The sequence below is a fragment of the Gavialis gangeticus genome, unplaced genomic scaffold (assembly GCF_001723915.1).
Source record: "Gavialis gangeticus isolate Ggan-Ray unplaced genomic scaffold, GavGan_comp1, whole genome shotgun sequence".
Taxonomy (NCBI): domain Eukaryota; kingdom Metazoa; phylum Chordata; order Crocodylia; family Gavialidae; genus Gavialis; species Gavialis gangeticus.
Window position 1 is genome coordinate 53,533,167 of NW_017729004.1, and position 20,484 is coordinate 53,553,650.

General features: G+C 39.9%; 1 protein-coding gene across 1 annotated transcript in view; it reads left to right on the forward strand.

The window, feature by feature from the left end:
* Nucleotides 1-20,484, forward strand: part of CDK14 (cyclin dependent kinase 14) — an 869,337-nt gene that overhangs the window by 694,619 nt on the left and 154,234 nt on the right. Inside the window, 2 exon segments of the mRNA XM_019508390.1 lie at nucleotides 10,206-10,345; nucleotides 15,127-15,273. Of these exon segments, the coding sequence (XP_019363935.1) occupies nucleotides 10,206-10,345; nucleotides 15,127-15,242 (256 nt within the window). The 3' untranslated portion in view covers nucleotides 15,243-15,273.

Below are 20,484 nucleotides of genomic sequence, written 5' to 3' on the forward strand. Positions count from 1 at the left end.
GCACTTGAGTGCTAAAAGAGTTGGCTGACATCATAGTGTGAGCAATGACAAAGATATTTGAGAACTCGTGGCACTTGGGAAAGGATCCTGAAGATTGGAAGAAGGCCAATGTGGTGCTTATCTTCAAGGAAGAAAGGAAGGAAGATCCAGGGAACTACAGGCCAGTCAGTTTAACCTCAATCCTTGAAAAGAACATGGAAAAAAATATTTAAAAATCCACCAAGAATAGGCTAACAGAAGGCGTCATCCTGAGAGACATCCAACACAGCTATATTACGGGTAGGTTGTGTCCGACCAACCTTACCTGCTTCTATGACCAAGTGACACGTCACTTGGACAGGGGAGGATAAGCTGATGTCATTTACTTGAATTTAAAAAAAGGCTCTGATTTGGTCTCCCATGATGTCCTCATGACAAAATTGGGGAACTGTGGCCTTGACAACCTTATGCTCCAATGGCTGGGGAACTGGCTCCATGGTCAGACCCAGAGAGTGATAGTCAATGGAACAGAGTCAACATGGCTCATGGTAACCAGTGGCATCCCCCAGGGTTCAGTACTTGGACCAGTACTCTTTAACATATTCATAAATAACCTGGATTCAGGTGTCAGAATCAGCCTGGCTAAGTTTGAAGATGACATCAAATTATGGGGAAGCATGGCCACACTAGAGGATAGGCTGAGGATTCAGGCCAACTTGGACAGGCTTGCAAAGTGGGCGGATCAAAACCTGATGACTTTCAACATAGAGAAATGCAAGGTGCTCCACCACGGGAGAAAGATCCCACATCATACTATGGGCTCTGCAATGCTACACTCACTAACACTATGACAGAAAGAGACTTGGAGGTCATGATCACAAGATAAATATGAGCCACCAATCTGATGCTGCGGCCAGCAAAGCAAATAAGACCCTGGCTTGTATTTACCAATGCATCTCAAGCAAGACCCAGGATGTCATCCTCCCACTTTATTCAGCCTTGGTGAGGCTGCAGCTGGAATACTGCATCCAGTTCTGGGCTCCACACTTTAGGAAGAATCTGGAGACCTCGAGAAAGTCCAGAGGAGAGCCACGTGCATGATCAGAGGCCAAGAGAGCAGGCCTTATGAAGTCAAGAGAGGCATGGGACTCTTCAGCTTGGAAAACCATAGACTATGGGGGGACTTGGTGGCAGCCTATATCAGGGTTGTCTATCAGGATCTGGGAGAACATCTGTTCACCAGGGCACCCCAAGGGAAGACAGGGTCCACAGGTCACAAACTGTTGGAAGGCCATTTTAGAATGGACATAAAGAAAAACTTCTTTGATGTCCGAGTCTCCAGAGTCTGGAATAAACTTCCCCCAGAAGTGGTGCAAGCACCTACTCTGGACACATTCAAGAAGCGTTTGGATGATTATCTTGCTGAAGTCATCTGACCCCAGCTGGCTTCTTGCCCTTTGGGCAGGGGGCTGGACCCAAAGATCTCGTAAGTTTCCTTCCAGCCCTAATGTTTATGAAATCTATGACTGCAGCACACTGAGCTGGGGCAGAGAAGTCCCAGATGGCTGGGGCCCCCAGGGGTCAGCCTGCCAGCCCAGGGCTGTTCTAACCCAGCTCATTATGCTGCAGAGGGCCTGGCTGGGGCATAAGGGTGCTTCAGTGTGGGGCTAGCCGGCAGGCAGCCCCCACATTAAAGCACCCTTGCGCCCCAGCCAGCTCCATCAGCATCTACATGTGTGTTGTGGAGGAATAAGTAACTTTGCTATAAAATAGTACCTGTGTCTGGCAGTACTGTCCTACAGAAGAGTTAGCTAATTTACTCCGTCCTAATAACACCACATGCGTAGACACTGATGTTTTACTGTGGAGCTAATTAGGAAACTATGTGTCTACACGAGTCTCATATAGACACATCCAAGTTAAGACTGAGCAAGATCAATTTGAAAGAAAGGGTTTTGAGTGATGGCTAGATACAATACGTATCATTTGCCATATAAGACTGCTGAGTGATAGGATCCATTTACAGGATCAGTAAAGTAAATTTGAAGGAACTGGCTTAAATTGTAACTATCTGAAAAACATTTAAATCTGAAATCTTGGTATGGAATTATACAGCATTTTTGCTATGTGACTAGTATCTTGACTTTGTATACCCTAGGACTTAACTTTAAACATTTACAGAAAGAGTTTTTCCTTTCATTTAATATTTTAATTCTGTTATAATATAAGAGCTTTGTATTTGTCAGAAATATAAATACAGATATATCTGACTGAAGGATTGAGTGGCTTGACAAAAAAAATTAGGTGTTGCATACAATGTCTGTACTGAGGAGAGACTGAAAATTAGGATAAGAATGAAATTATTCTTGGGTCTGTCACAGGAAGTGGTGAGGGGGAGAGGAAGGAGCAGGGGGAAGCCAGGCAGGTGCCGCTGTACCTGCAGTCTCTGCTGAAGCTGCAGCCAGGGACCACAGGGGAGGGGCCAGCCCTCCTGGGCTAGAGCAGAGAGCAGACCCCACCCAGAGTTGCAAAGCATCTGGGATGCTGGAGGATTCTGATTTAACTTAAACCAGGACGGGGTTTGGGACAGACATTGCATAAACCGGTTTGAGCCAAATCAGTTAAGTCTGATACTACATTCAACCAGGTGTATCCAAGTAGCACAATGCACTGCCTTGCACAGCTACAGAGCTGGCTTCCTCAACAGAAACTAAATTTCTGCATTATAAGGATGCTCAGTCTGGGTTGGTTAGACCTGTTTATAAATAAGTATAAACGGACCAAGTGAGGTTCTGTACTAAGATACTTATACAGCTTCTGGTGTCTCTACCTGTCACTACACTGTGTCCTGTAGTGTGCACTGTTCCATTGTCTATATAGGTTGCAAACTCTTTGAAATGGAAGTTCTCACCAACCACACAAGATTTAACACAGTGAGGCCTTTTTAACAGTTTGGGTCTCTTGGCACAAGTATAATAAAAACAATGAATGAAAAAAGTGTCATAGTATTTTCTTATACATTAAATAAGGATGCAGATCTGGGACTTTCAAAGGGATTAAAAATTTTAAGTGCCTAACTCTTTTAGGCTCCACTGAAAATGCCAGTCAAGAGAAACCAGTTAGATATGCCATGATATTTGTACTGTCAAATCACAACTTGTTTTGGAAAATGCACATACAAAATAAAATCTGTATACCTTAGCAAATGAAGTAAGTGCTTTCCATCAAAAATGCATACACAAAACAAACCTCTGTTTGTTTTAAATGCCCATGTTTTAATTATTAATATGAATTTGACTTTCACTCTTATTTCATTTTACAAGCCAATCACTCTAAGTTCATAAGTTCACCGCACATGTCTAAATCTCTTGTTTTTTTCCTCAAAAACTTACACCAAACTTAGTGATCCTAGTCATGTTCTGCTTGACCAAATACTGACCCTCCTTTGCAACAGAAAGAAATTTAAGCCTGTTTTTTTAATTAAATCAAATTCTTCTAATCCAGTGAGATTTACAACTATTCAAATTAGTCCTAGTCATAGGCATTTAATGTGAATTAAACTAAAATGACATTTGTTTAGTTGTTACAGTGATACAGTTTGAGATTTTATTTTAAAAGATGTTTTGTAAATATTGACAGATTCTTTTAAAAATATATTTTAAAGCATTGGCATATAATTTAATGGTTGGTACTTAATACTTTACTGTGCTTTGCTGTATGCTGCATTTTCTGTTGAAATTATGTATGCTGTCGTGGCCAGTAACCATTCCTCAGTGATTAGTGTGGAAGTAAGTGAAGCATGAATATTGAGACTTGCCGTATCATGCATGACAAGTTACTATATAGCCCAACTGCTGTGAGACAAAACATGCTATTATGTCTTGGACACAAAGCCATATTGTATGAAATTCTACCCTATCACCATCCCAAAGGTAGTGTATTTAGGAATCCAGAACTTTCCTTCTTCCTTTTAGTTCTTTCTATACTTCTATACAGTATGTAGTGCCATCATTCAATATCCCTCAGAAAAGCTAATCTTTCAGTCATCCATGTTAAGAAATACTGTTTGAAACAAATAGTTAAATATTTTTAGGGGAACCTTTCAAGAGGATTCCTGTTAAAGAGCACCAGTGTTATCTATCAAATGATATTCTTCAAACAGTTCTGACTTAGTAGATGCATCAATACCATGTATATGACCGGACAGTATATTTTTCATAAATTGAAGAATAGCTTGTCTTTAAACAAAGAAGAGAAATTAGTCACACATTCCACTGATGCATCAGTTTTAAAACTGGTGGTTCCAGGATTTCATATGCGTATTTCCTTTAGAAATGTGCAGCTGATCTTCATAATTGACTTTCATGAAATACATTTTCATGAAAAGGCTTTCTGCACTGATGATCAACTTATGTCAATAAAAATATTAATTTTAAATACATTTGCAAATATAGTCTGCCTCAGTGCAAAGTAACAAGTTTGGTAGAATTACTGGATGAACGTCTCTGATCTGTGTTATGCAGGAGATGAGATTAGATTATCATTATGGCCTCTTCTGGATTTAAATCTATAAATGCATAAGAACATGGTAAGAGTGTAGCATTTGAAAGCTTCAGAGCGTTAAACAGACAACTAATCCTCATAACACAGGGTAGGTACAGGTAAATTGTACTGCCTACATTGTATTACCTTATAGCCTTCTGATTAACCGTTGTGTTTTCTTCACTCCAAATGCTGCTGTTCTTGGTTGAGATTTTCGGAGATAATTAGGGGATTTAGTCATCCAACTCCAATTAAGATGAATGAGTTGTGTGTCTAAATTCCCTAGTCAGCTTTAAAAAAACCTCTCATTATTCCATATTTGTATTCCAATTTAACCATTTTTTTGACTGAAATACTTATGGCAGGCACTTTGTGCACGTAAAACAAAGACAGTCCATGTCCCAAAGTGTTTACTAGCTAAGAACTATAAGCTATATATATAGAACCATAGAGAAGTAGGGTTGGAAGGGACCTTTGGAAGTGCTCAGATCCAACTTCTTGTTTGAGTTAGGGTCATCCATATCCAAGCCATACCATACAATTCCCTGTCTAACCTGTTACTAAAACTACACAGTGAACCTACACACAGCTACAAGGCATAGCACCTTAACTTGCCAGGCAGCGATGGTGGTCAGTATCCGGCTGCTGCAAGGTTTGTTAAATATGCTCCAGATATCCAAGGAAGAGGGCCACACCCCCACTACAGAGGAAGGCAAGGACTCTCACAGTTTGATCATGAGGTAAAATTTCTTCCTGATCCCAAATGTTGTGATTAGTTTGACCCTGAGCAGAGGGGTAGGGCCCTCTAGCCTGGAACCTCCAGGTTTTTGTCCCAACAGCTAGGAACAGACATGGCACACAGACAGGTCCAAGTGACCAGAAACTGGTTTAAACCTGTAACAGAACAGATGTTCAGTGCATATAAACCAGTTTGAAAATGGCTGAAACCAGTTTGAGATAAATCTGGTTGAATGTAGTATCAGACTTAACTGATTTGGCTCAAACCAGTTTATGCAATGTCTGTCCCAAACCCCTTCCTGCTTTAAGTTAAATCAGAATCCTCCAGCATCCCAGATGCTTTGCAACTCTGGGTGGGGCTCTGCTCTCTGCTCCAGCCCAGGAGGGCTGGCCCCTCCCCTGTGGTCCCTGGCTGCAGCTTCAGCAGAGACTGCAGGTACAGTGGCATCTGCCTGGCTTCCCCCTACTCCCTCCTTTCTCCCTCACTACTTCCTGTTCAAGCAGGAATCCTCCCCCCCGCCTTACACACACACATCTCAGCATTAGCTAGCATACAACATGCTGGCTACAGTCCATGCTGTGGGACACAGGACAAAGGCAGACAGGACAATGTTGGTTTACGACTTTTTTTTGGAGCTAATCAGTAGGTAGTTGGTAATGTCCCTCCATTCATTCCTTGGAAAAAGTTGTGTAAGAAGAGCTTGAACTAATGGGAGAAGCTTTTGTTTTGCTGATGGGCTCATAAATGCTCTGTTATCAACTCCCTGTGTAACTCCCTGTTGTGTAACTCAATGCTCTGTTATCAAGAGCAAGGTGTTGTGGGGGAGGGGGAACCCCTCTCTAATGAGTCCTTGTGGGGCCTGGCCATCCTCCTCCCTTAGCTCAGCACCATGGAATAGAAAGGAGGGCTGCTCTAGTGCCCCCCAGCTTCTAACCTGAGCCACCTTAGGTGCCTGTACACAAATACACAGAGCCTGGAAAACAAGCAGGAAAAACTGGAAGTCCTTGCACAATCACAGAACTAGGACATGAATGGAATAACAGAGACTTTGTGGGATAACTCGTGACTGGAGCACTGTCATGGATGGGTAAAAACTGTTCAGGAAGGACAGGCAGGGGAGAAGAGGATGAGGAGTTGTACTGTATGCAAAAGAGCCATGTGATTGCTCAGAGCTCCAGTATGAAACTGGATATAGGCCTGTTGAAAGTCTCTGGTTAGGGTGAGAGGGGAGAGCAACAAGGGTGATGTCATGGTGGGGATCTGCTATACACCACCAAACCAGGAGGCTTTCTCAAGGATGAGGAATGGTGGACAAGGCTTTCTTCAAACAGATAGTGGAAGTTTCATCATCACAAGCCCTGGTTCTCATGGGGGACTTCAATCACCCTGACATCTGCTGGGAGGGCAATACAGCAGTGCACAGGTGATCCAGGAAGTTTTTGAAGTGTTGGTGACAACTTCCTGGTGCAAGTGCTGGAGTGGCCAACTAGAGGCCAATATCTTCTTGACCTGCTGCTCTCAAACAGGGAAGAATTAGTGGGCAATGTAGTAGTGGATGGCAACTTGGACAGCAGTGACCACAGTATAATAGAGTTCAGGATCCTGAGGAAAGGAAGGATGGAGAGCAGCAGAGTAAGGACCCTGGACTTCAGAAAAGAAGACTTCAACTCACTTGGGGAACTCATGGGCAGGATCCCCTAGGAAGCCAGTCTGAGTGGGAGATGGATCTAGGAGAGCTGGCTATAATTTAAAGCAGCTTTACTGGGGATGCAGGAACCAACCCTCCCGATGTGCGGGTAGACTAGCAGGTATGGCAGAAGACCAGCTTGGCTTAGCAGGGAACACTTCAGTAAACTAAATCTCAAAAAGGAAGCTTATAAGAAGTGGATATTTGGACAGATAACTAGAGAAGAATATAAGAGCATTGCTCAGGCATGCTGGGATGAAGTCAGAAAGGCCAAAGTGCAATTGGAGTTGCAACTAGCAAAGGACATAAAGGGTAACAAGAAGAGTTTCTACAAGTGTATGCTGGTCGCAAGAGGGAGGATCAGGGAACATGGGGGTCCCTTATTGAATGCAGGAGGCAACATTGTAAGAGGATGCAGAAAAGGCAGATGTATTCAATGCCTATTTTGCCTCAGTTTTCACAGGCAAGGTCAGCTACCCAGACTACTGCACCAGGCAATATAGTTTGGGGAGGACGTGAGCGGCCAATAGTGGTGAAAAAATAGGTTAGGGACTTTTTAGAAAATATTAACATATACAAGTCTATGGGGCCAAATGGGATGCACCTGAGGGTGCTGAGGGAGTTGACTGATGTGATTGCAGAGCCACTGGTCATCATCTTTGAAAACTCATGGCGTCAGATGTTCTGGATGATTGGAAAACAACAAACAGTACCCATATTAAGAAAGGGAAAAAAGAGGATCCAGAGAACTACAGACAAGTCAGCCTTACCCCAGTCTCTGGAAAAATCAAAGAGAAGATCCTCAAGGAATCCATTTCTAAGCACTTGGAGGAAAACAAAAGAAATTGATTAAGAACGGTCTGCATGAATTCTCCAAGGGCAAGTTATGCCTGACCGACCTGATTGCCTTCTATGATGAGGTGACTGACTCTGTGGATGCAGGGAGACCAGTGGATGTGGTATACCTTGATTATAGTGAGGCTTTTGATAGTCTCCCACAACATTCTCTCAGGCAAACCAAGGAAGTACGGGCTGGATGAATGGACTGTAAGGTGGATAGAAAACTGACTGGAGCATCATGTCCTTTGCTAGAGGGTAATAACCAATAGCTCAATGTCTAGTTGGCAGCCGGTATCAGATGAAGTGCCCTGGGGTCCATCCTTGGGTCGGTTTTGTTCAATGTCTTCATCAAGGACCTGGAAGATGGCACAGAGTCACCCTCAGCAAATTTGCACATGACACCAAGCTGTGGGGAGTAGTAGATACACGCTGGAGGGTAGGGCTAGGATTCAGAGAGACATAGACAAATTGGAGGATTGGGCCCAAAGGAATCACATGAGGTTCAACAAGACAAGTGCAAAGTCCTGTGCTTAGGATGGAACAATCCCATGCATCAGTACAGGCTGGGGGCCAACTGGCTGGGCAGCTACTTTGCTGAAAAGGACCTTCAGGTTACAGTAGACAATAAGCTGACTATGAGCCAGCAGTGTGCCCTTGTTGCCAAAAAGGCTAATGGCATACGGGGCTGCATTGGTAGGAGTGTTGCCAGCAGGTCAAGGGGACTGATTACCTCTGTTGCCCAGCAGAAGTGCCAGGCTGGATGATTGGGCTACAGGGGTTGATTTCAGCCTGCAGGCTATGTGTTTGACACCTGTGCTTTAAACTCCATAGCTCTTATTATCTACCAGCAAGCCATGTGGATGGGGGTGCTCCTGGGTTTCTAACTTTTGTTCTTTATAGAGCACTCCAGGCATAGTTACTCTTAGATCATCCCTGACCAATACTTATCCAAACTCCTTTTGAAAACCCTCCCTGGGTAGTCTGTTCCACTGCCTCACTCATAACAGTGAAGATGTTTTTCCTCATAGGCAATCTAAGCCTACTTTGCTGCAACTTCCAGCTATTGGTCTGCATTGTGCTTTCAGCAGCAACAGAGAAAAGGTGTTCTCCATCTTCTTTATGGCAGCCCTTCAGATATTTGAAGATGGCTATCATATCCCCTCTTAATTGCCTTTTCTGAAAGCTGAACATGCTTATTTCTTTTAACCTTTCCTTATATGGCTCTTTATCTCTCTTGTCATTAACCTCTGGACCAGGGGTGGGCAAAATGTGGCCTGTGGGCCAGATGCAGCCCACCAAGCCATTCTGTCTAGCCTACAGAGCCCCTAAAAAATTTAGAAAATCAATATTAACCTGCCCTGGGCTGTCTGTCGATGGCTGGCCGAAACTCAGTAAGCGGCCCTCTGCCCAAAATAATTACCCGCCCCTGCTCTGGACCCTCTCTAACTTCTCTACATCCTTTTTAAAATGTGGATCTCACAACTGCACACAGTACTCCAGATGAGGCCTAACCAGTGCTGAGTAAAGAAGCACTATCACCTTCCATGTCTTGTACCTAATGCCTGTATTGATGCAGTCCAAAACTGCATTTGCCTTCTGTGCAGTTGTGTCACATTGCAGGCTCATATCAAATCTGTGATTCTTCCTGATGGGTAGCACCTACATTTGTCAGGGTTGAACTTCATCGTGTTGGCCTTAGCCGAGCTTTCCAGTCTGTCAGGATCCTTCTGAATTGTGCTTCTATCCTCACAATTCTTTCCAGTTTTATGTTGTCTGTGAATTTGCTCAAGCAGCTCCATTCCAGCATCCAAATTGTTAATAAACATACTGAACAGCAGTGGACCCAGCACAGACCTCTATGGGACCCCACTCGAAACCTCCTGCCATTCTGGTATGGTAAATAGAATTTGATTTTAGCAGTTGGTATCTCATAGCCTTTCAGAAATTTTTACTGCTATTTGAAAGCTAAGAATGTGTGTCTTAGGTGTTCTAAAAATTTGTTTCCATCTCTAGCAGTTCCAGGCTATCAGCCTATTTAAATAAAATGTGTATTGGAGGAAAAAAAGCAAAATGATAATCAGAATAACATGCTTTTAAGAGCTCTTCATTCATGAACCTCCACTGGTAGGTGAAGCATATATGGTACAGAAATTACATGCTGTGCAGGGTTATGGTACCTAGTGGTTTACAAGAAACTGGTCCGCAAAAGACTCCTTAGTCCCTTAATCTAAGAATTGTAGTTGTTTGGCCTCGATCCAACACTGAATATAAGTCTTTGAACCGGTAAAACTGTCAGTCCTTGTATCCAACATGTAAGTTGCTATATTTTTACTGTAATTAAAGATTACAATAAATATTAGTAAAGTGAGTAACCAGCTTGTGTGTTTGCATTTTCTCTACTTCTTGCTTGTGTTTCAGGCTAAGCTACATGAATCATGCAGAAGATCTGGCCTCCAAACTGCTCCAGTGTTTCCCAAAGAACAGATTGTCAGCACAGGCAGCCCTGAGCCATGAGTATTTCAGTGATCTACCCCCACGGCTATGGGAGCTAACTGATAGTAAGTATAACAAAACCTCCAAGATGAATAAAAACAGGGAAATCAGGGGTGGGGGTGTGTACATGTGTGCGCCCATGCAAGAGTGTGTGTGTCTCTGTGTAAAATTCTGTAGTTAAAATTGAACAGTTTGCTTGACACAGGAAAAATGGATTCTTTTTTGCTATCTCTGCTCTGCAGTCTGCAGCTAGCTATCTTTGTATTTGATTATGTGTGCAGCCAAGAGAATTATCTGAATTGTCATAAAGCAAAAGGAAAAATACAATTTACATATTTAGTGCTTTTCATTTCATAACATACAGTACTTTTTAACTAGCTGCAGCATGCAGGATAAAAATCCAACAGTGTTTGATTCTCAGACACTATCACAATAACCTTTTAAAAAGACCTGGCATTTGGAAGACTGAAAAACACAAAGTAGACAATTGGTCAGTTTGCTGAATTGAAATGTATAAGATGACTTGCAGCTTATTTTATTAGCTGGGAATGTGTTCAGTATTCACACACGTCTTTGTCTTATTAAACAAAATGCATTTCAGTTGTCTTAACCAAAATGCTCCTCTCAGCACACATGCTGTTAATTGCTTAAATGTTTGTGAAGTATTTATATCACAGATGGCTTTATCTTTTTTCCAGAGTGCTAAAAAAATCACAAGTATGAAATCTGGCAAAAAACCTATTTTGAATGCATCATAATGATGTATTTTTGATTCAGAGACCATTTTAGTACCATAAATGCATTTTACAGGGGAATTGTATTCTGATTTTTATTTACATCAATTTTATTGAAATGTAATCTTGTACTGTAACCATATATACTGTGCTCAGTTATCAAACACAAGCCCCTTAGTAGGAGTTCCAAATCTAATATGAGAATGTGACTGTGGCATTTATGAGCCTAAACATTGCTGATTTGATCTATCAGATATGAGATTTGGGCATTTAAGTTTGGAAAAATTGCAGTAGTAATAAATAATAGATTTTGTTTGCATCACTAAAATAGCCTGCTATCCGGTAGTGTAACTAGGGTGAAGCACCCAGGATAGCCTCCCCAGATGCTGGCTGGGTGACAGTATGTGTTGGGGGCAAAAAAGCTGCTGTGCAACAGCAAAATTGCACTGACAGCATGGTGACAACTGGAAGTTAACCCTGGATACCAACCCACATCTTCACACCTCTATTGCCATCTTCTATATTTGCTGGCTGGAGTTCATAAGTACACTTTGAGCCATCTTGATAGACTAGTGTTCCAGCAAACCTACTCAATAAGACACAGCTTCATTTTGTAGAATGTACACATACAGAAAAATGTAAAACTTGTTACTTTTCACAGGTTATATTTTCCACTTCGTGCTGCACTGCAAGTAGATTTTCAGTTTATTTTCAGATTTCTGGATTTAAGACTCTCACCTTCTCCCACATCAGCCTTCCTACCAACCTACCCAGCTTTTGACCCTTGCTCAAGTGCTGAAAATCCAAACATTTCAGTGCAAGTTAGTGAGGCTGTTGAGAAACTGTCTTTGCTTGGAAGTATGATGCAAAGAGATTCATTAGTTCATAACTAATGAAACATCAAACATGACAGTCAGTTACCCCTTTTCCACTGGAAAACAAAAATCACTCTGCATTGGTGACATCTCAATCCTGTCTGACTGTATGATATAGTCAAGCCAGGATTTTGATAGTCTATGAATTCTGAATTCTGTAGTAGTACTTTTCTGTTAATATGGACTTATTACCCACTTGCCACTTAGTTTATCAGTCAGTGGTTAAATCCAGTTCTATCAGTGAAGTAAATGCCTACACATTATCACTCTGCAGCAGGCTGCCAACAGAGACAGTCTTGTCCTAGTCATTAGCAAGCACAATGTATGCAGAACACCAGAGGGGAATTAAAACCACAAAAAATACCTCAGGGTGGTATTTTTAATATGAGAATTTAATTTGTAATTTCACAGATTAAGAATTTTGGCTGCATTAATCCTTTTATCAGCTCACAGCAGGTTATTTGCAGAAGCATAACCATAAGGCGATATTCATTGGCAGAAACACGTCTTTGCATAACGTTAAACATCAGGAGCAGTGAAACCTTTTGAAGGGGGGAGAATAAAGATGAAAAATCATTATATTTTAAAGCAAGGTTCTGCTAAATGCCTCCAGTAAAATTTTTGAGTTACAGAAAGACTATTTCTGTGTCTAGTAGATAATCATTATGAAGCATAAATCCAGATGCAAGAAAGGACAATCCCAGTATCAAATAGTACAATCATTTCTATTTAATACAACTTGGATATACTTGTAAACATATTTACAAAACAAAGAAATCATATACTTTGGAGAATTTAGAAAATATTTACTTTGTACTGAAAATGACTAGTTTTGGTAGTTTTAGTTATCTAGGTTAATACTTTATCTAGGCTTCTGGAAAACTTATTTTTCTGTAAGTGCAATAGCACTTCACACACAATACAGTCAACTGCCTTGCATTCAAATATTATAACAGATTTTCAAATCCATTTAATAGATGCTATTTAGCATTATTCAACAAAGTCCTAATGCTAAATTTGGAACTAAGAGATCTAGCAAAGATGGTTTGTGAAGAATTAAAAAATGTGGGGAAAAAGAAATGGGTTTCTAAAGTTAGAACTGGTTTTGAAAAAAAAGTTGACCTAACACTTTCCCATTGGAAATATAAATCACTGAATTTGAAAAAGAAAATGCTTTTCTTTTCCTAAAAACCGTGTCAAATAACATTGTTTCAATTTGCTAATTTTTTTACTTTTATATTATAAATGTTTATGTTGTGTCTATCATTTTAAGTGTTCAGTATTTTATTTTATACTTCTTTTACCTAATAAAAATAAACTGTTTTTTCATTATCAACATGTAGTTGATAAAATTCAGCATTTTGACTTTGTTCCATTTTGGAATAAAAACATTTTGAAATGTCATATTTTTCCTATGGGTTGGAAACTCTAGTTTCAGGGCAGCAAATATACTGAATGAAATGCCTCAAATATTTTTTTGTGTTAGAAACATAAGCTTCTTGCAGGCATTAAAAAAAAAATGGCACTTTAAATTCAGCACATCCCCGTGCTGAGTCCCACACATGCCCAGAAGAGGCAGTGCCTTAGCTGGACCCAGCTCACCCAACATCTGTATAGATCAGGCACTTCAATGGGGCTTTTTTGGCACTTTTATCTAATAGTTGTTTGAATCAGCTTTAGTTAAAGTGGCAAAAAGCCTTATTGAAGCACCTGATCTATACAGATGCTGCAGAGCCAGGGTGAAGTAATGCACTGCTGCTTCCAGTAAAGCATGGTTTTGTTTTGTTTTTTAATATCTGCAAGCAGCCATAATGAACACATACAATGGAAAAATGGTGCTGGGAGACCTACCTTAGTATACTATAAAGTCTAGAAATACAGCACAGTACATTAGTGCAACCAAGACAACACAGCCTTGTAATCACCTCAGACCCATATATTAAATGTGTCAAATTGCATTTTCTATTAAAAATAATTAACTGTAGTCTTCACTCTTTTCTACTTTTATGCTGAAGTGAGTATATAAAAATGTAGTTGTATAAAATACATAAATAATTTGTAGCAAGGTTAGGGTGATATTGTAGCCATGATGGTCTAGGAAAAATGAGAGGCGGGGATTTTTGTAGGTGATATCTGTAATAGGACCAGCTGTATAGTTGGGAGGGATATAGACACATTTTTGGATATGGACTGTCCATCCCAACTATACAGCCGGTCCAATTAAAGATATCACCCACAAAAATCCTTGCCTCTCTAAATAATTTATAACATTTTTTCTGATTTAAAAAAACAAGAAAACAATATTCAATGTGTGTTATTAGTACCATAAAAGGGGATATGTAATGTCAAAACTAGGGGTTGAAGTGGGCAATTTAACACTGTCTCCATCATCTGGAGGACAAAGAAAATTATAAGATTTTCGGTCTAAACTCCAAACTCACATGTGTAATTTTGCTCCTACAATCACGTGAGCCCATAGATTAGATTTTGATAGTAACAATCTTATTATACATAGGCACTAATGTTTGCAAAAAAGTATCAAAAGAATATGGTTTCTCTCAACCAGTCTGAAGAACTGGGTTTAATCTCATCAGTTTCTGTTCTTGACCATTTGCATTCTTTGACATTCTCAGCTAATATTGTCATGTCCATTAATAATTACTTTCCTGACATTACCCTGAAATTTTGATCTCGATTTTTCTAGCTTATCAGTTACACATCTGAAAGAACAGGCATATATTCTGTAGCTACATTTTCAGTTATGAACTACCTATTTTTAAAACATGTCTAATGGCCCTTACCATAGTAGTTTTCTCCTTTTCAAGGAAAAGAAGGTAAATACAGATAATTAGTTCCACAGACAGTAGAGATTGGAAAACAGAATATATAAGGTCTATGGACTAGATCTGTTTTATTTTAGACATACTGCTGTGTTTTAAAGGTACTTCAAAAATGATAGAAAAATGTGAATCATACATTTGAGTAAGTGAACAAGAAAACAAACTGGAAACCCAACTTGTTATAACTTTGTAACCTTTCCTAACACAACCTTCAGCAGAATCTATCCTATTTCCTTCTTGTTGAAGATTTAAAAACAGTTTTTTGAAGAAGTACAAGTACAGTTGTATCTGCTCATTTTTTTATGTCTGCCTTGAATATTAACTGAATATTGTAAAGAGAAAAACTGTATAAGAAAACAACAAACGTAACTTTTTAAATTGCCACTTTTCCCCACAGTGTCCTCTATTTTTACTGTACCGAATGTAAGATTACAACCAGAGGCTGGCGAGAGCATGAAAGTCTTTGGGAAAAACAATAGTTATGGCAAAAGTCTATCAAACAGCAAGCACTGAAAAATACTTAGACTTACTACAGAAAGTGCAGGTAAGATGTACTTATCTGGTAGAATTTCTGATTGCAATGTTTACTTTAATTTTTGTTTGGAACTGAGGAAAAAAAGGTTAAGTCCACTTCTGTTGTAGATGACTTATCCTCAAGGATGTAAAACTGAGCAAAGATTTTTGCAGACACATGTAAGTCCTAGGCAAAGAGAATAGGTGTGTTGGAACAATAGGACTAACAGCTTGGGATGTTGTGCTGTTGAGTTTACAGAAGCCAGTACGAAGCTTCTCACTAGTGCAGCAGGAAGGCTTTGTGACAAGCAGGTTCATAGAGAGAGCAATTGATTCCTAGAGAGGTATTGACAAAAGAAGGCATTTCTTGCTATTTCTGCTAGTAGGCTTGTGTATAGGGATAAATGAGTCCAGTTAAACCAAGTTTTTACCACCATGACCAATGGAGGTCTGTTACCCCTAATGGGAGGAGTGTTTCGTATCAGTATACTTCCTTTCCCACTCGCATGGCTTTAGTTTTGCTTGAGTTTGGTTTGAATCTCTTGCCCCTCAGACCCACATACTTCAGCACTGAAATTACGCTGGTTACAGTATCAGATAGTCTAATAGCACAGTAGGGATGTAAGTGCTTTCAGGATAAAGGAGATACCTGGCATGTTGCAAATGTAAGTTAAATTCAATGGATGGCTAATTTCCTATTAATTTGGAAATGTCTATTTGCATTTTGTCCAGCCTGTGGGATTAGTGGGACTTTCCTCTTTTAAAGCAGCACTGCCCCTTTTCCAGTTGCACCAACAAGCCTTTTGCCATCTTAATACTTCTTAAAAGTGAAGTTAGACATCTTTTTTTCATAGTTACAGAATTCCAAATCTGTACAATGTTGGCAAGAGTTGTATTAGCACTCAGTGCTCTTAATAATTTGTGGAAACATCCAGTACATATCTCATGCTGGCTTTGTTATTTTAAAATGTAACCCAATGATAAAATGGTCAAACAGCAGAATGCATTTACCTTGCCCTTCCATTTTTGAATGTTAAAAAGGTCTCTTGCTGTTCTTTAAAATTGTTGGCATCAAACATTTAACAAGGTACAAATGAGAAGAGAGGGAAATTAAAATGCTGGTGTATCACCTGTCGTGAAAAACCCTAATATATTATGTAATCAATTACGTATATTGTTGAATTTTATTAGGTATCTAGGGATGTTGCATTATCAGATATGGACTCTCCTGAATGAATTGTAAGGGTGTGTGCCTGGGGGAGGGGGTCTTGTAAGGCAAATAGTGACTTTTAAGGACTGAAGTCATTAGAGTTCAGTCCTGGCAGCCTGCCCCAATTATTGCACATGCTCTTCTCTAGCAAACCATTTAAGAGTTTATAATGTCAGAAATGAAGCTGCCTCAGAGTAGCCTGTTTACATCTTTATTGACAAGCTAATCCCTACTTTTTCCTGGAGCTGTGTCCCTGCAGATGTCTCTTCAACCTTGCCTGTTTCAGTGTGACATATCATTCATCTAAAGTAAATTTTGAATGTGCCCATCTGTGCTAAGACTTTTTGTTTGGAAGCTTAGGTACAGCCTCTCATTTCTGTTACCTCCAGACACATTTCATCTTTCCCTTGTACACAATTTGCAATGAAAGATCCTGTTTGAAAGCAAGCACTTAAATAATGCGAACACAGAAATGTAGATCATTTTTACTGAATACCTACATGAACAGAAATAAGGGATTTCTCTTTCTGTACAATGAGCCAAGCACAGTCCTGACATAAAAGGAGCCTGTATGATGACACTGGTACGCCCCTACAGTAACAGCTGTTATATATACAGAATAGTATCATTCATCCCATAAAATACCAAAACACTTGCCAAATTTTAATATTGCAATCTAAGTATAAGACAATCCACAACAGATGAGTACAACAGACAGGCAAAGCACAGTAAAAATGAGACATTACAAATCATGGTCACTTTAACAAGGGAGGCATAACACCAGAAATGAGGAGGAGTCAGAAAACAGTATAGACATGGGTTCTGGATTTGGGCTGTTGGAAGGAAATGAGGGGAGGAGTAGGTAGCTCTCACAGAAACTGTAGACAAATAACAGGAAGGGGGCAATGGAATGAATAGGAACATATATACCTGGGAATCTATGTACCTGTTTCTTCAAGGGTGTTTCTAGGTACCACTAACCTAACTCTCAAAAGTGCAGGCACCCAAAACTCCTGTTTAAATAAATTAAACCTTTGTTTGGTGGAGACAGTGTTCATATAAACACCTATCACAGAGGGACTGTAGAAGCTGAGCTTCCCCCATATGTAGTGAGGGAAGCTTTTCACTACAACCAAACATCCAGTCTTGGAGGTTTATGGTAAAGCAACATTTTGTTCCTTCTTGCAAGAAATTTTTAATCAATATATTAGTGGGGGGGAAAATGTGCCTGTCAGTACCTATGAAAGGAAAATTGGTGGTGTCATACCATTCCCCCTTGTTAACTTCTGTCCTGACCAAATAGGAGTACAAGAAGATCTGCAGCCATTTTTACCCTTTCATGAGCAAAATTATGCCCACAGTAATTTAATGATGAGTCCAATAGTAATCCAAAGGGCAGAACATTACCTGTCACCAAGGTAGGATGTTATGTTCTTTGGTGGTAGTTTAGAATATGATTGGTTGGGCAAAGGCCCAAGGTGTGTCTGAGCTGTTATGTGCCTCTCAAAGCCAGAGTGCAACAATCTATGCTTTTAAAGTATTTACCCTGTATTACCATAGTGAGATTCCCTGGTTTGCTAAATCTCTTTGACAAGACTATGGAACAAAATGAGAAGTTTGATTGCTCACTTACTCACATGTAGGATTTATTTGCATTCTTTCTCCATAGCACCAATGTATTCTGGCAGTCCTGAATTTCGGATGCAGGGGCTGAATTCTTTCTTCTGTTTCCATTTAAGCAGAAGTTGACATAAGCCCAGGCAGTCAAAGAAGCTATATCATAATTCAGGTCATCTCAGCTATATAAAGCACAATAAAGCCTAGTGTGTATCAGTTATAATTAGGGCATGGTTTAAATCCCAATTATACATCTTTCCTGGAAATCATGAAATTAAGTGATTTTTCACAAAAAAAAAAAAAAAAAAAAAAGTGATTTGCAAGGAAACTGCTTGCTGAGGAGTTCCCCAGCAAATGGCCATATCATGTGGCATTTCTTTGCACTGCCAGGTGAGTCCATCCTCCCCTCCTTCCCTGCCCCCTCCCTCCACCCCCAATCGCTAGTATTGTGGTCCAGTTGTGGGGTGGGCGCCACAATCTGGGTGTGAAAATAGTGGCCTCTGCCATGATTGGGCCATGATACTAGCAAGCTGGACCTGCAATTTAAACCAAGCCCTATTTATAATGTTAAAAACTGCTAATTTTTGAAGAGCTGCCACACTGCTTAGCAATGCTCAGAAACTCAGCGTAGTAATCTATATGTAAAGCAAGCAGTGCATAGCTCATTTTCACTGTTTTTCTTAACCTTAATATTTACAAATTATGGAAATGTTTTTCTTAACCTTCCCCAGCCCTGTGGTGTATGAATGTCATTTTTGGGAGCTTCAGCCAAGTTAAGCTGTTAGGAAGCTGTGGATCAGGAATATATGTTGTCAGTCAGTATTGGAAAGCCGTGATAATTCATTGGCTCCTTGTTTTTCCCTGTTCTCTGTGTCCCATAACTGCTCATTCACCATGGAGAGATGTTCTTTCATTCCTGATTTCAACAGCATGTGGAGAAAACTATTGTAAATACAGCAAAAATAGGGTCCTCCATGAGTTAGCTACACTTCAATTTTGTAGTTGCTGTTGATTTAATCAAAAGCTGAAAGCAACCCATATCATTTTAAACTTCACAGTTTTTCTAATTTCAATACAAACCTGTCTTTGTAGGAAAAGTAATGGTTATAAAAGCACAAGTGTGCACAATGCTATTTTAAAGATGCACCTTTTTTCTTAGCATTGAATTCAAATAGATATAAAGAAATATTAAATGTACATTGCAATCAAAATGTAGATTGCAGTTGAAAAGATGGAGGACTAAGTACTGCAGATGGGGTGTTTAAAGTCTTAATTTCTTTTGCATCTCTTAAAAGCGAATGAAGTTGATGGTTACTTTAATTATTTAACTAATAATATTGGATTTACATAAATTGGCTTTAGTGAAAAGGCTAATAAGATGCAGTTGTGGAGGGCAGCTGAAAGCAATTTGTGTTTGAGTCCAGTAAGAAGTTCAGTACTAAATGGAGTTGCAATTGTACCACTAATTTTGTTTGCTTAGTAGTGAATTTACAGAGAGAACTGCAGAGATTTTTGTGGCTTTTTAACACTATCGTTTAAAATACTAATAATGTATTATTGCACACATATCATAATGCAGGTAACATAATAGTTTGTGGGGCTGTTCCTACTTCGTTTTACATGAAAACAGTAAGACCTCCACATTGCTAGGAAAAGCCTCAGATGTTAACATATTTATCAATTTGTTTAGGAAAGCTTCAGACATTAAACTATAGTCTCATCTTGAGGCCTAAGGATTTATTTATTTTAGTCCTGTTAGTATGGAATGGATGCTATAGGTCAAATGCTGCTCTCAGTCCAACCAACCATTCAAAATACACCAAATTCAATGAGCTGATTGTGTCCATTACATGTGGGCTCAGAGTGTGATATTTGCCCAGGGTGCAGCAAGCCACGCTAAGACCATCTACATTATATATACTCCAGACAGGAGCTATTTTGGGTGACAGTAGCTGGAGCACCTGCCAACAAACTAGCATATCCCCTCTACAGCAACCTGGGAGTAAGTGGGTGCTTCTACACAAGATGCTAAATGCACAATAGACTATTTCTACTGAGCATTAGTGCGTCACAGCAAAAACCTTGTTACTATGCTAATGTGCAGTAGAATTAGTCTACTGCACATTTGTGTCACTAAAAAGCCATGTGCAGTCGCACAGTTACTGCTCATTGAGTTAGTATCTGTTAGCACAGTTACTAAATCTAATGTGCAGTAACTACGGTACATTAATGGATGTGTAGACATGCCCAGTGGGACTTCAGCATGTTCTGACATGCTTTCCTGAATTGAGGCCATAGTTAGCATCTTCTGCTTTAATACTGAGTCTTTGGGTAGTGTTTGATCAACATGCTGCACAAAGATGGCAAAAAAGTTACATTTATTTTTTTAAAGTCTTGAACTATCATGAAACTGGA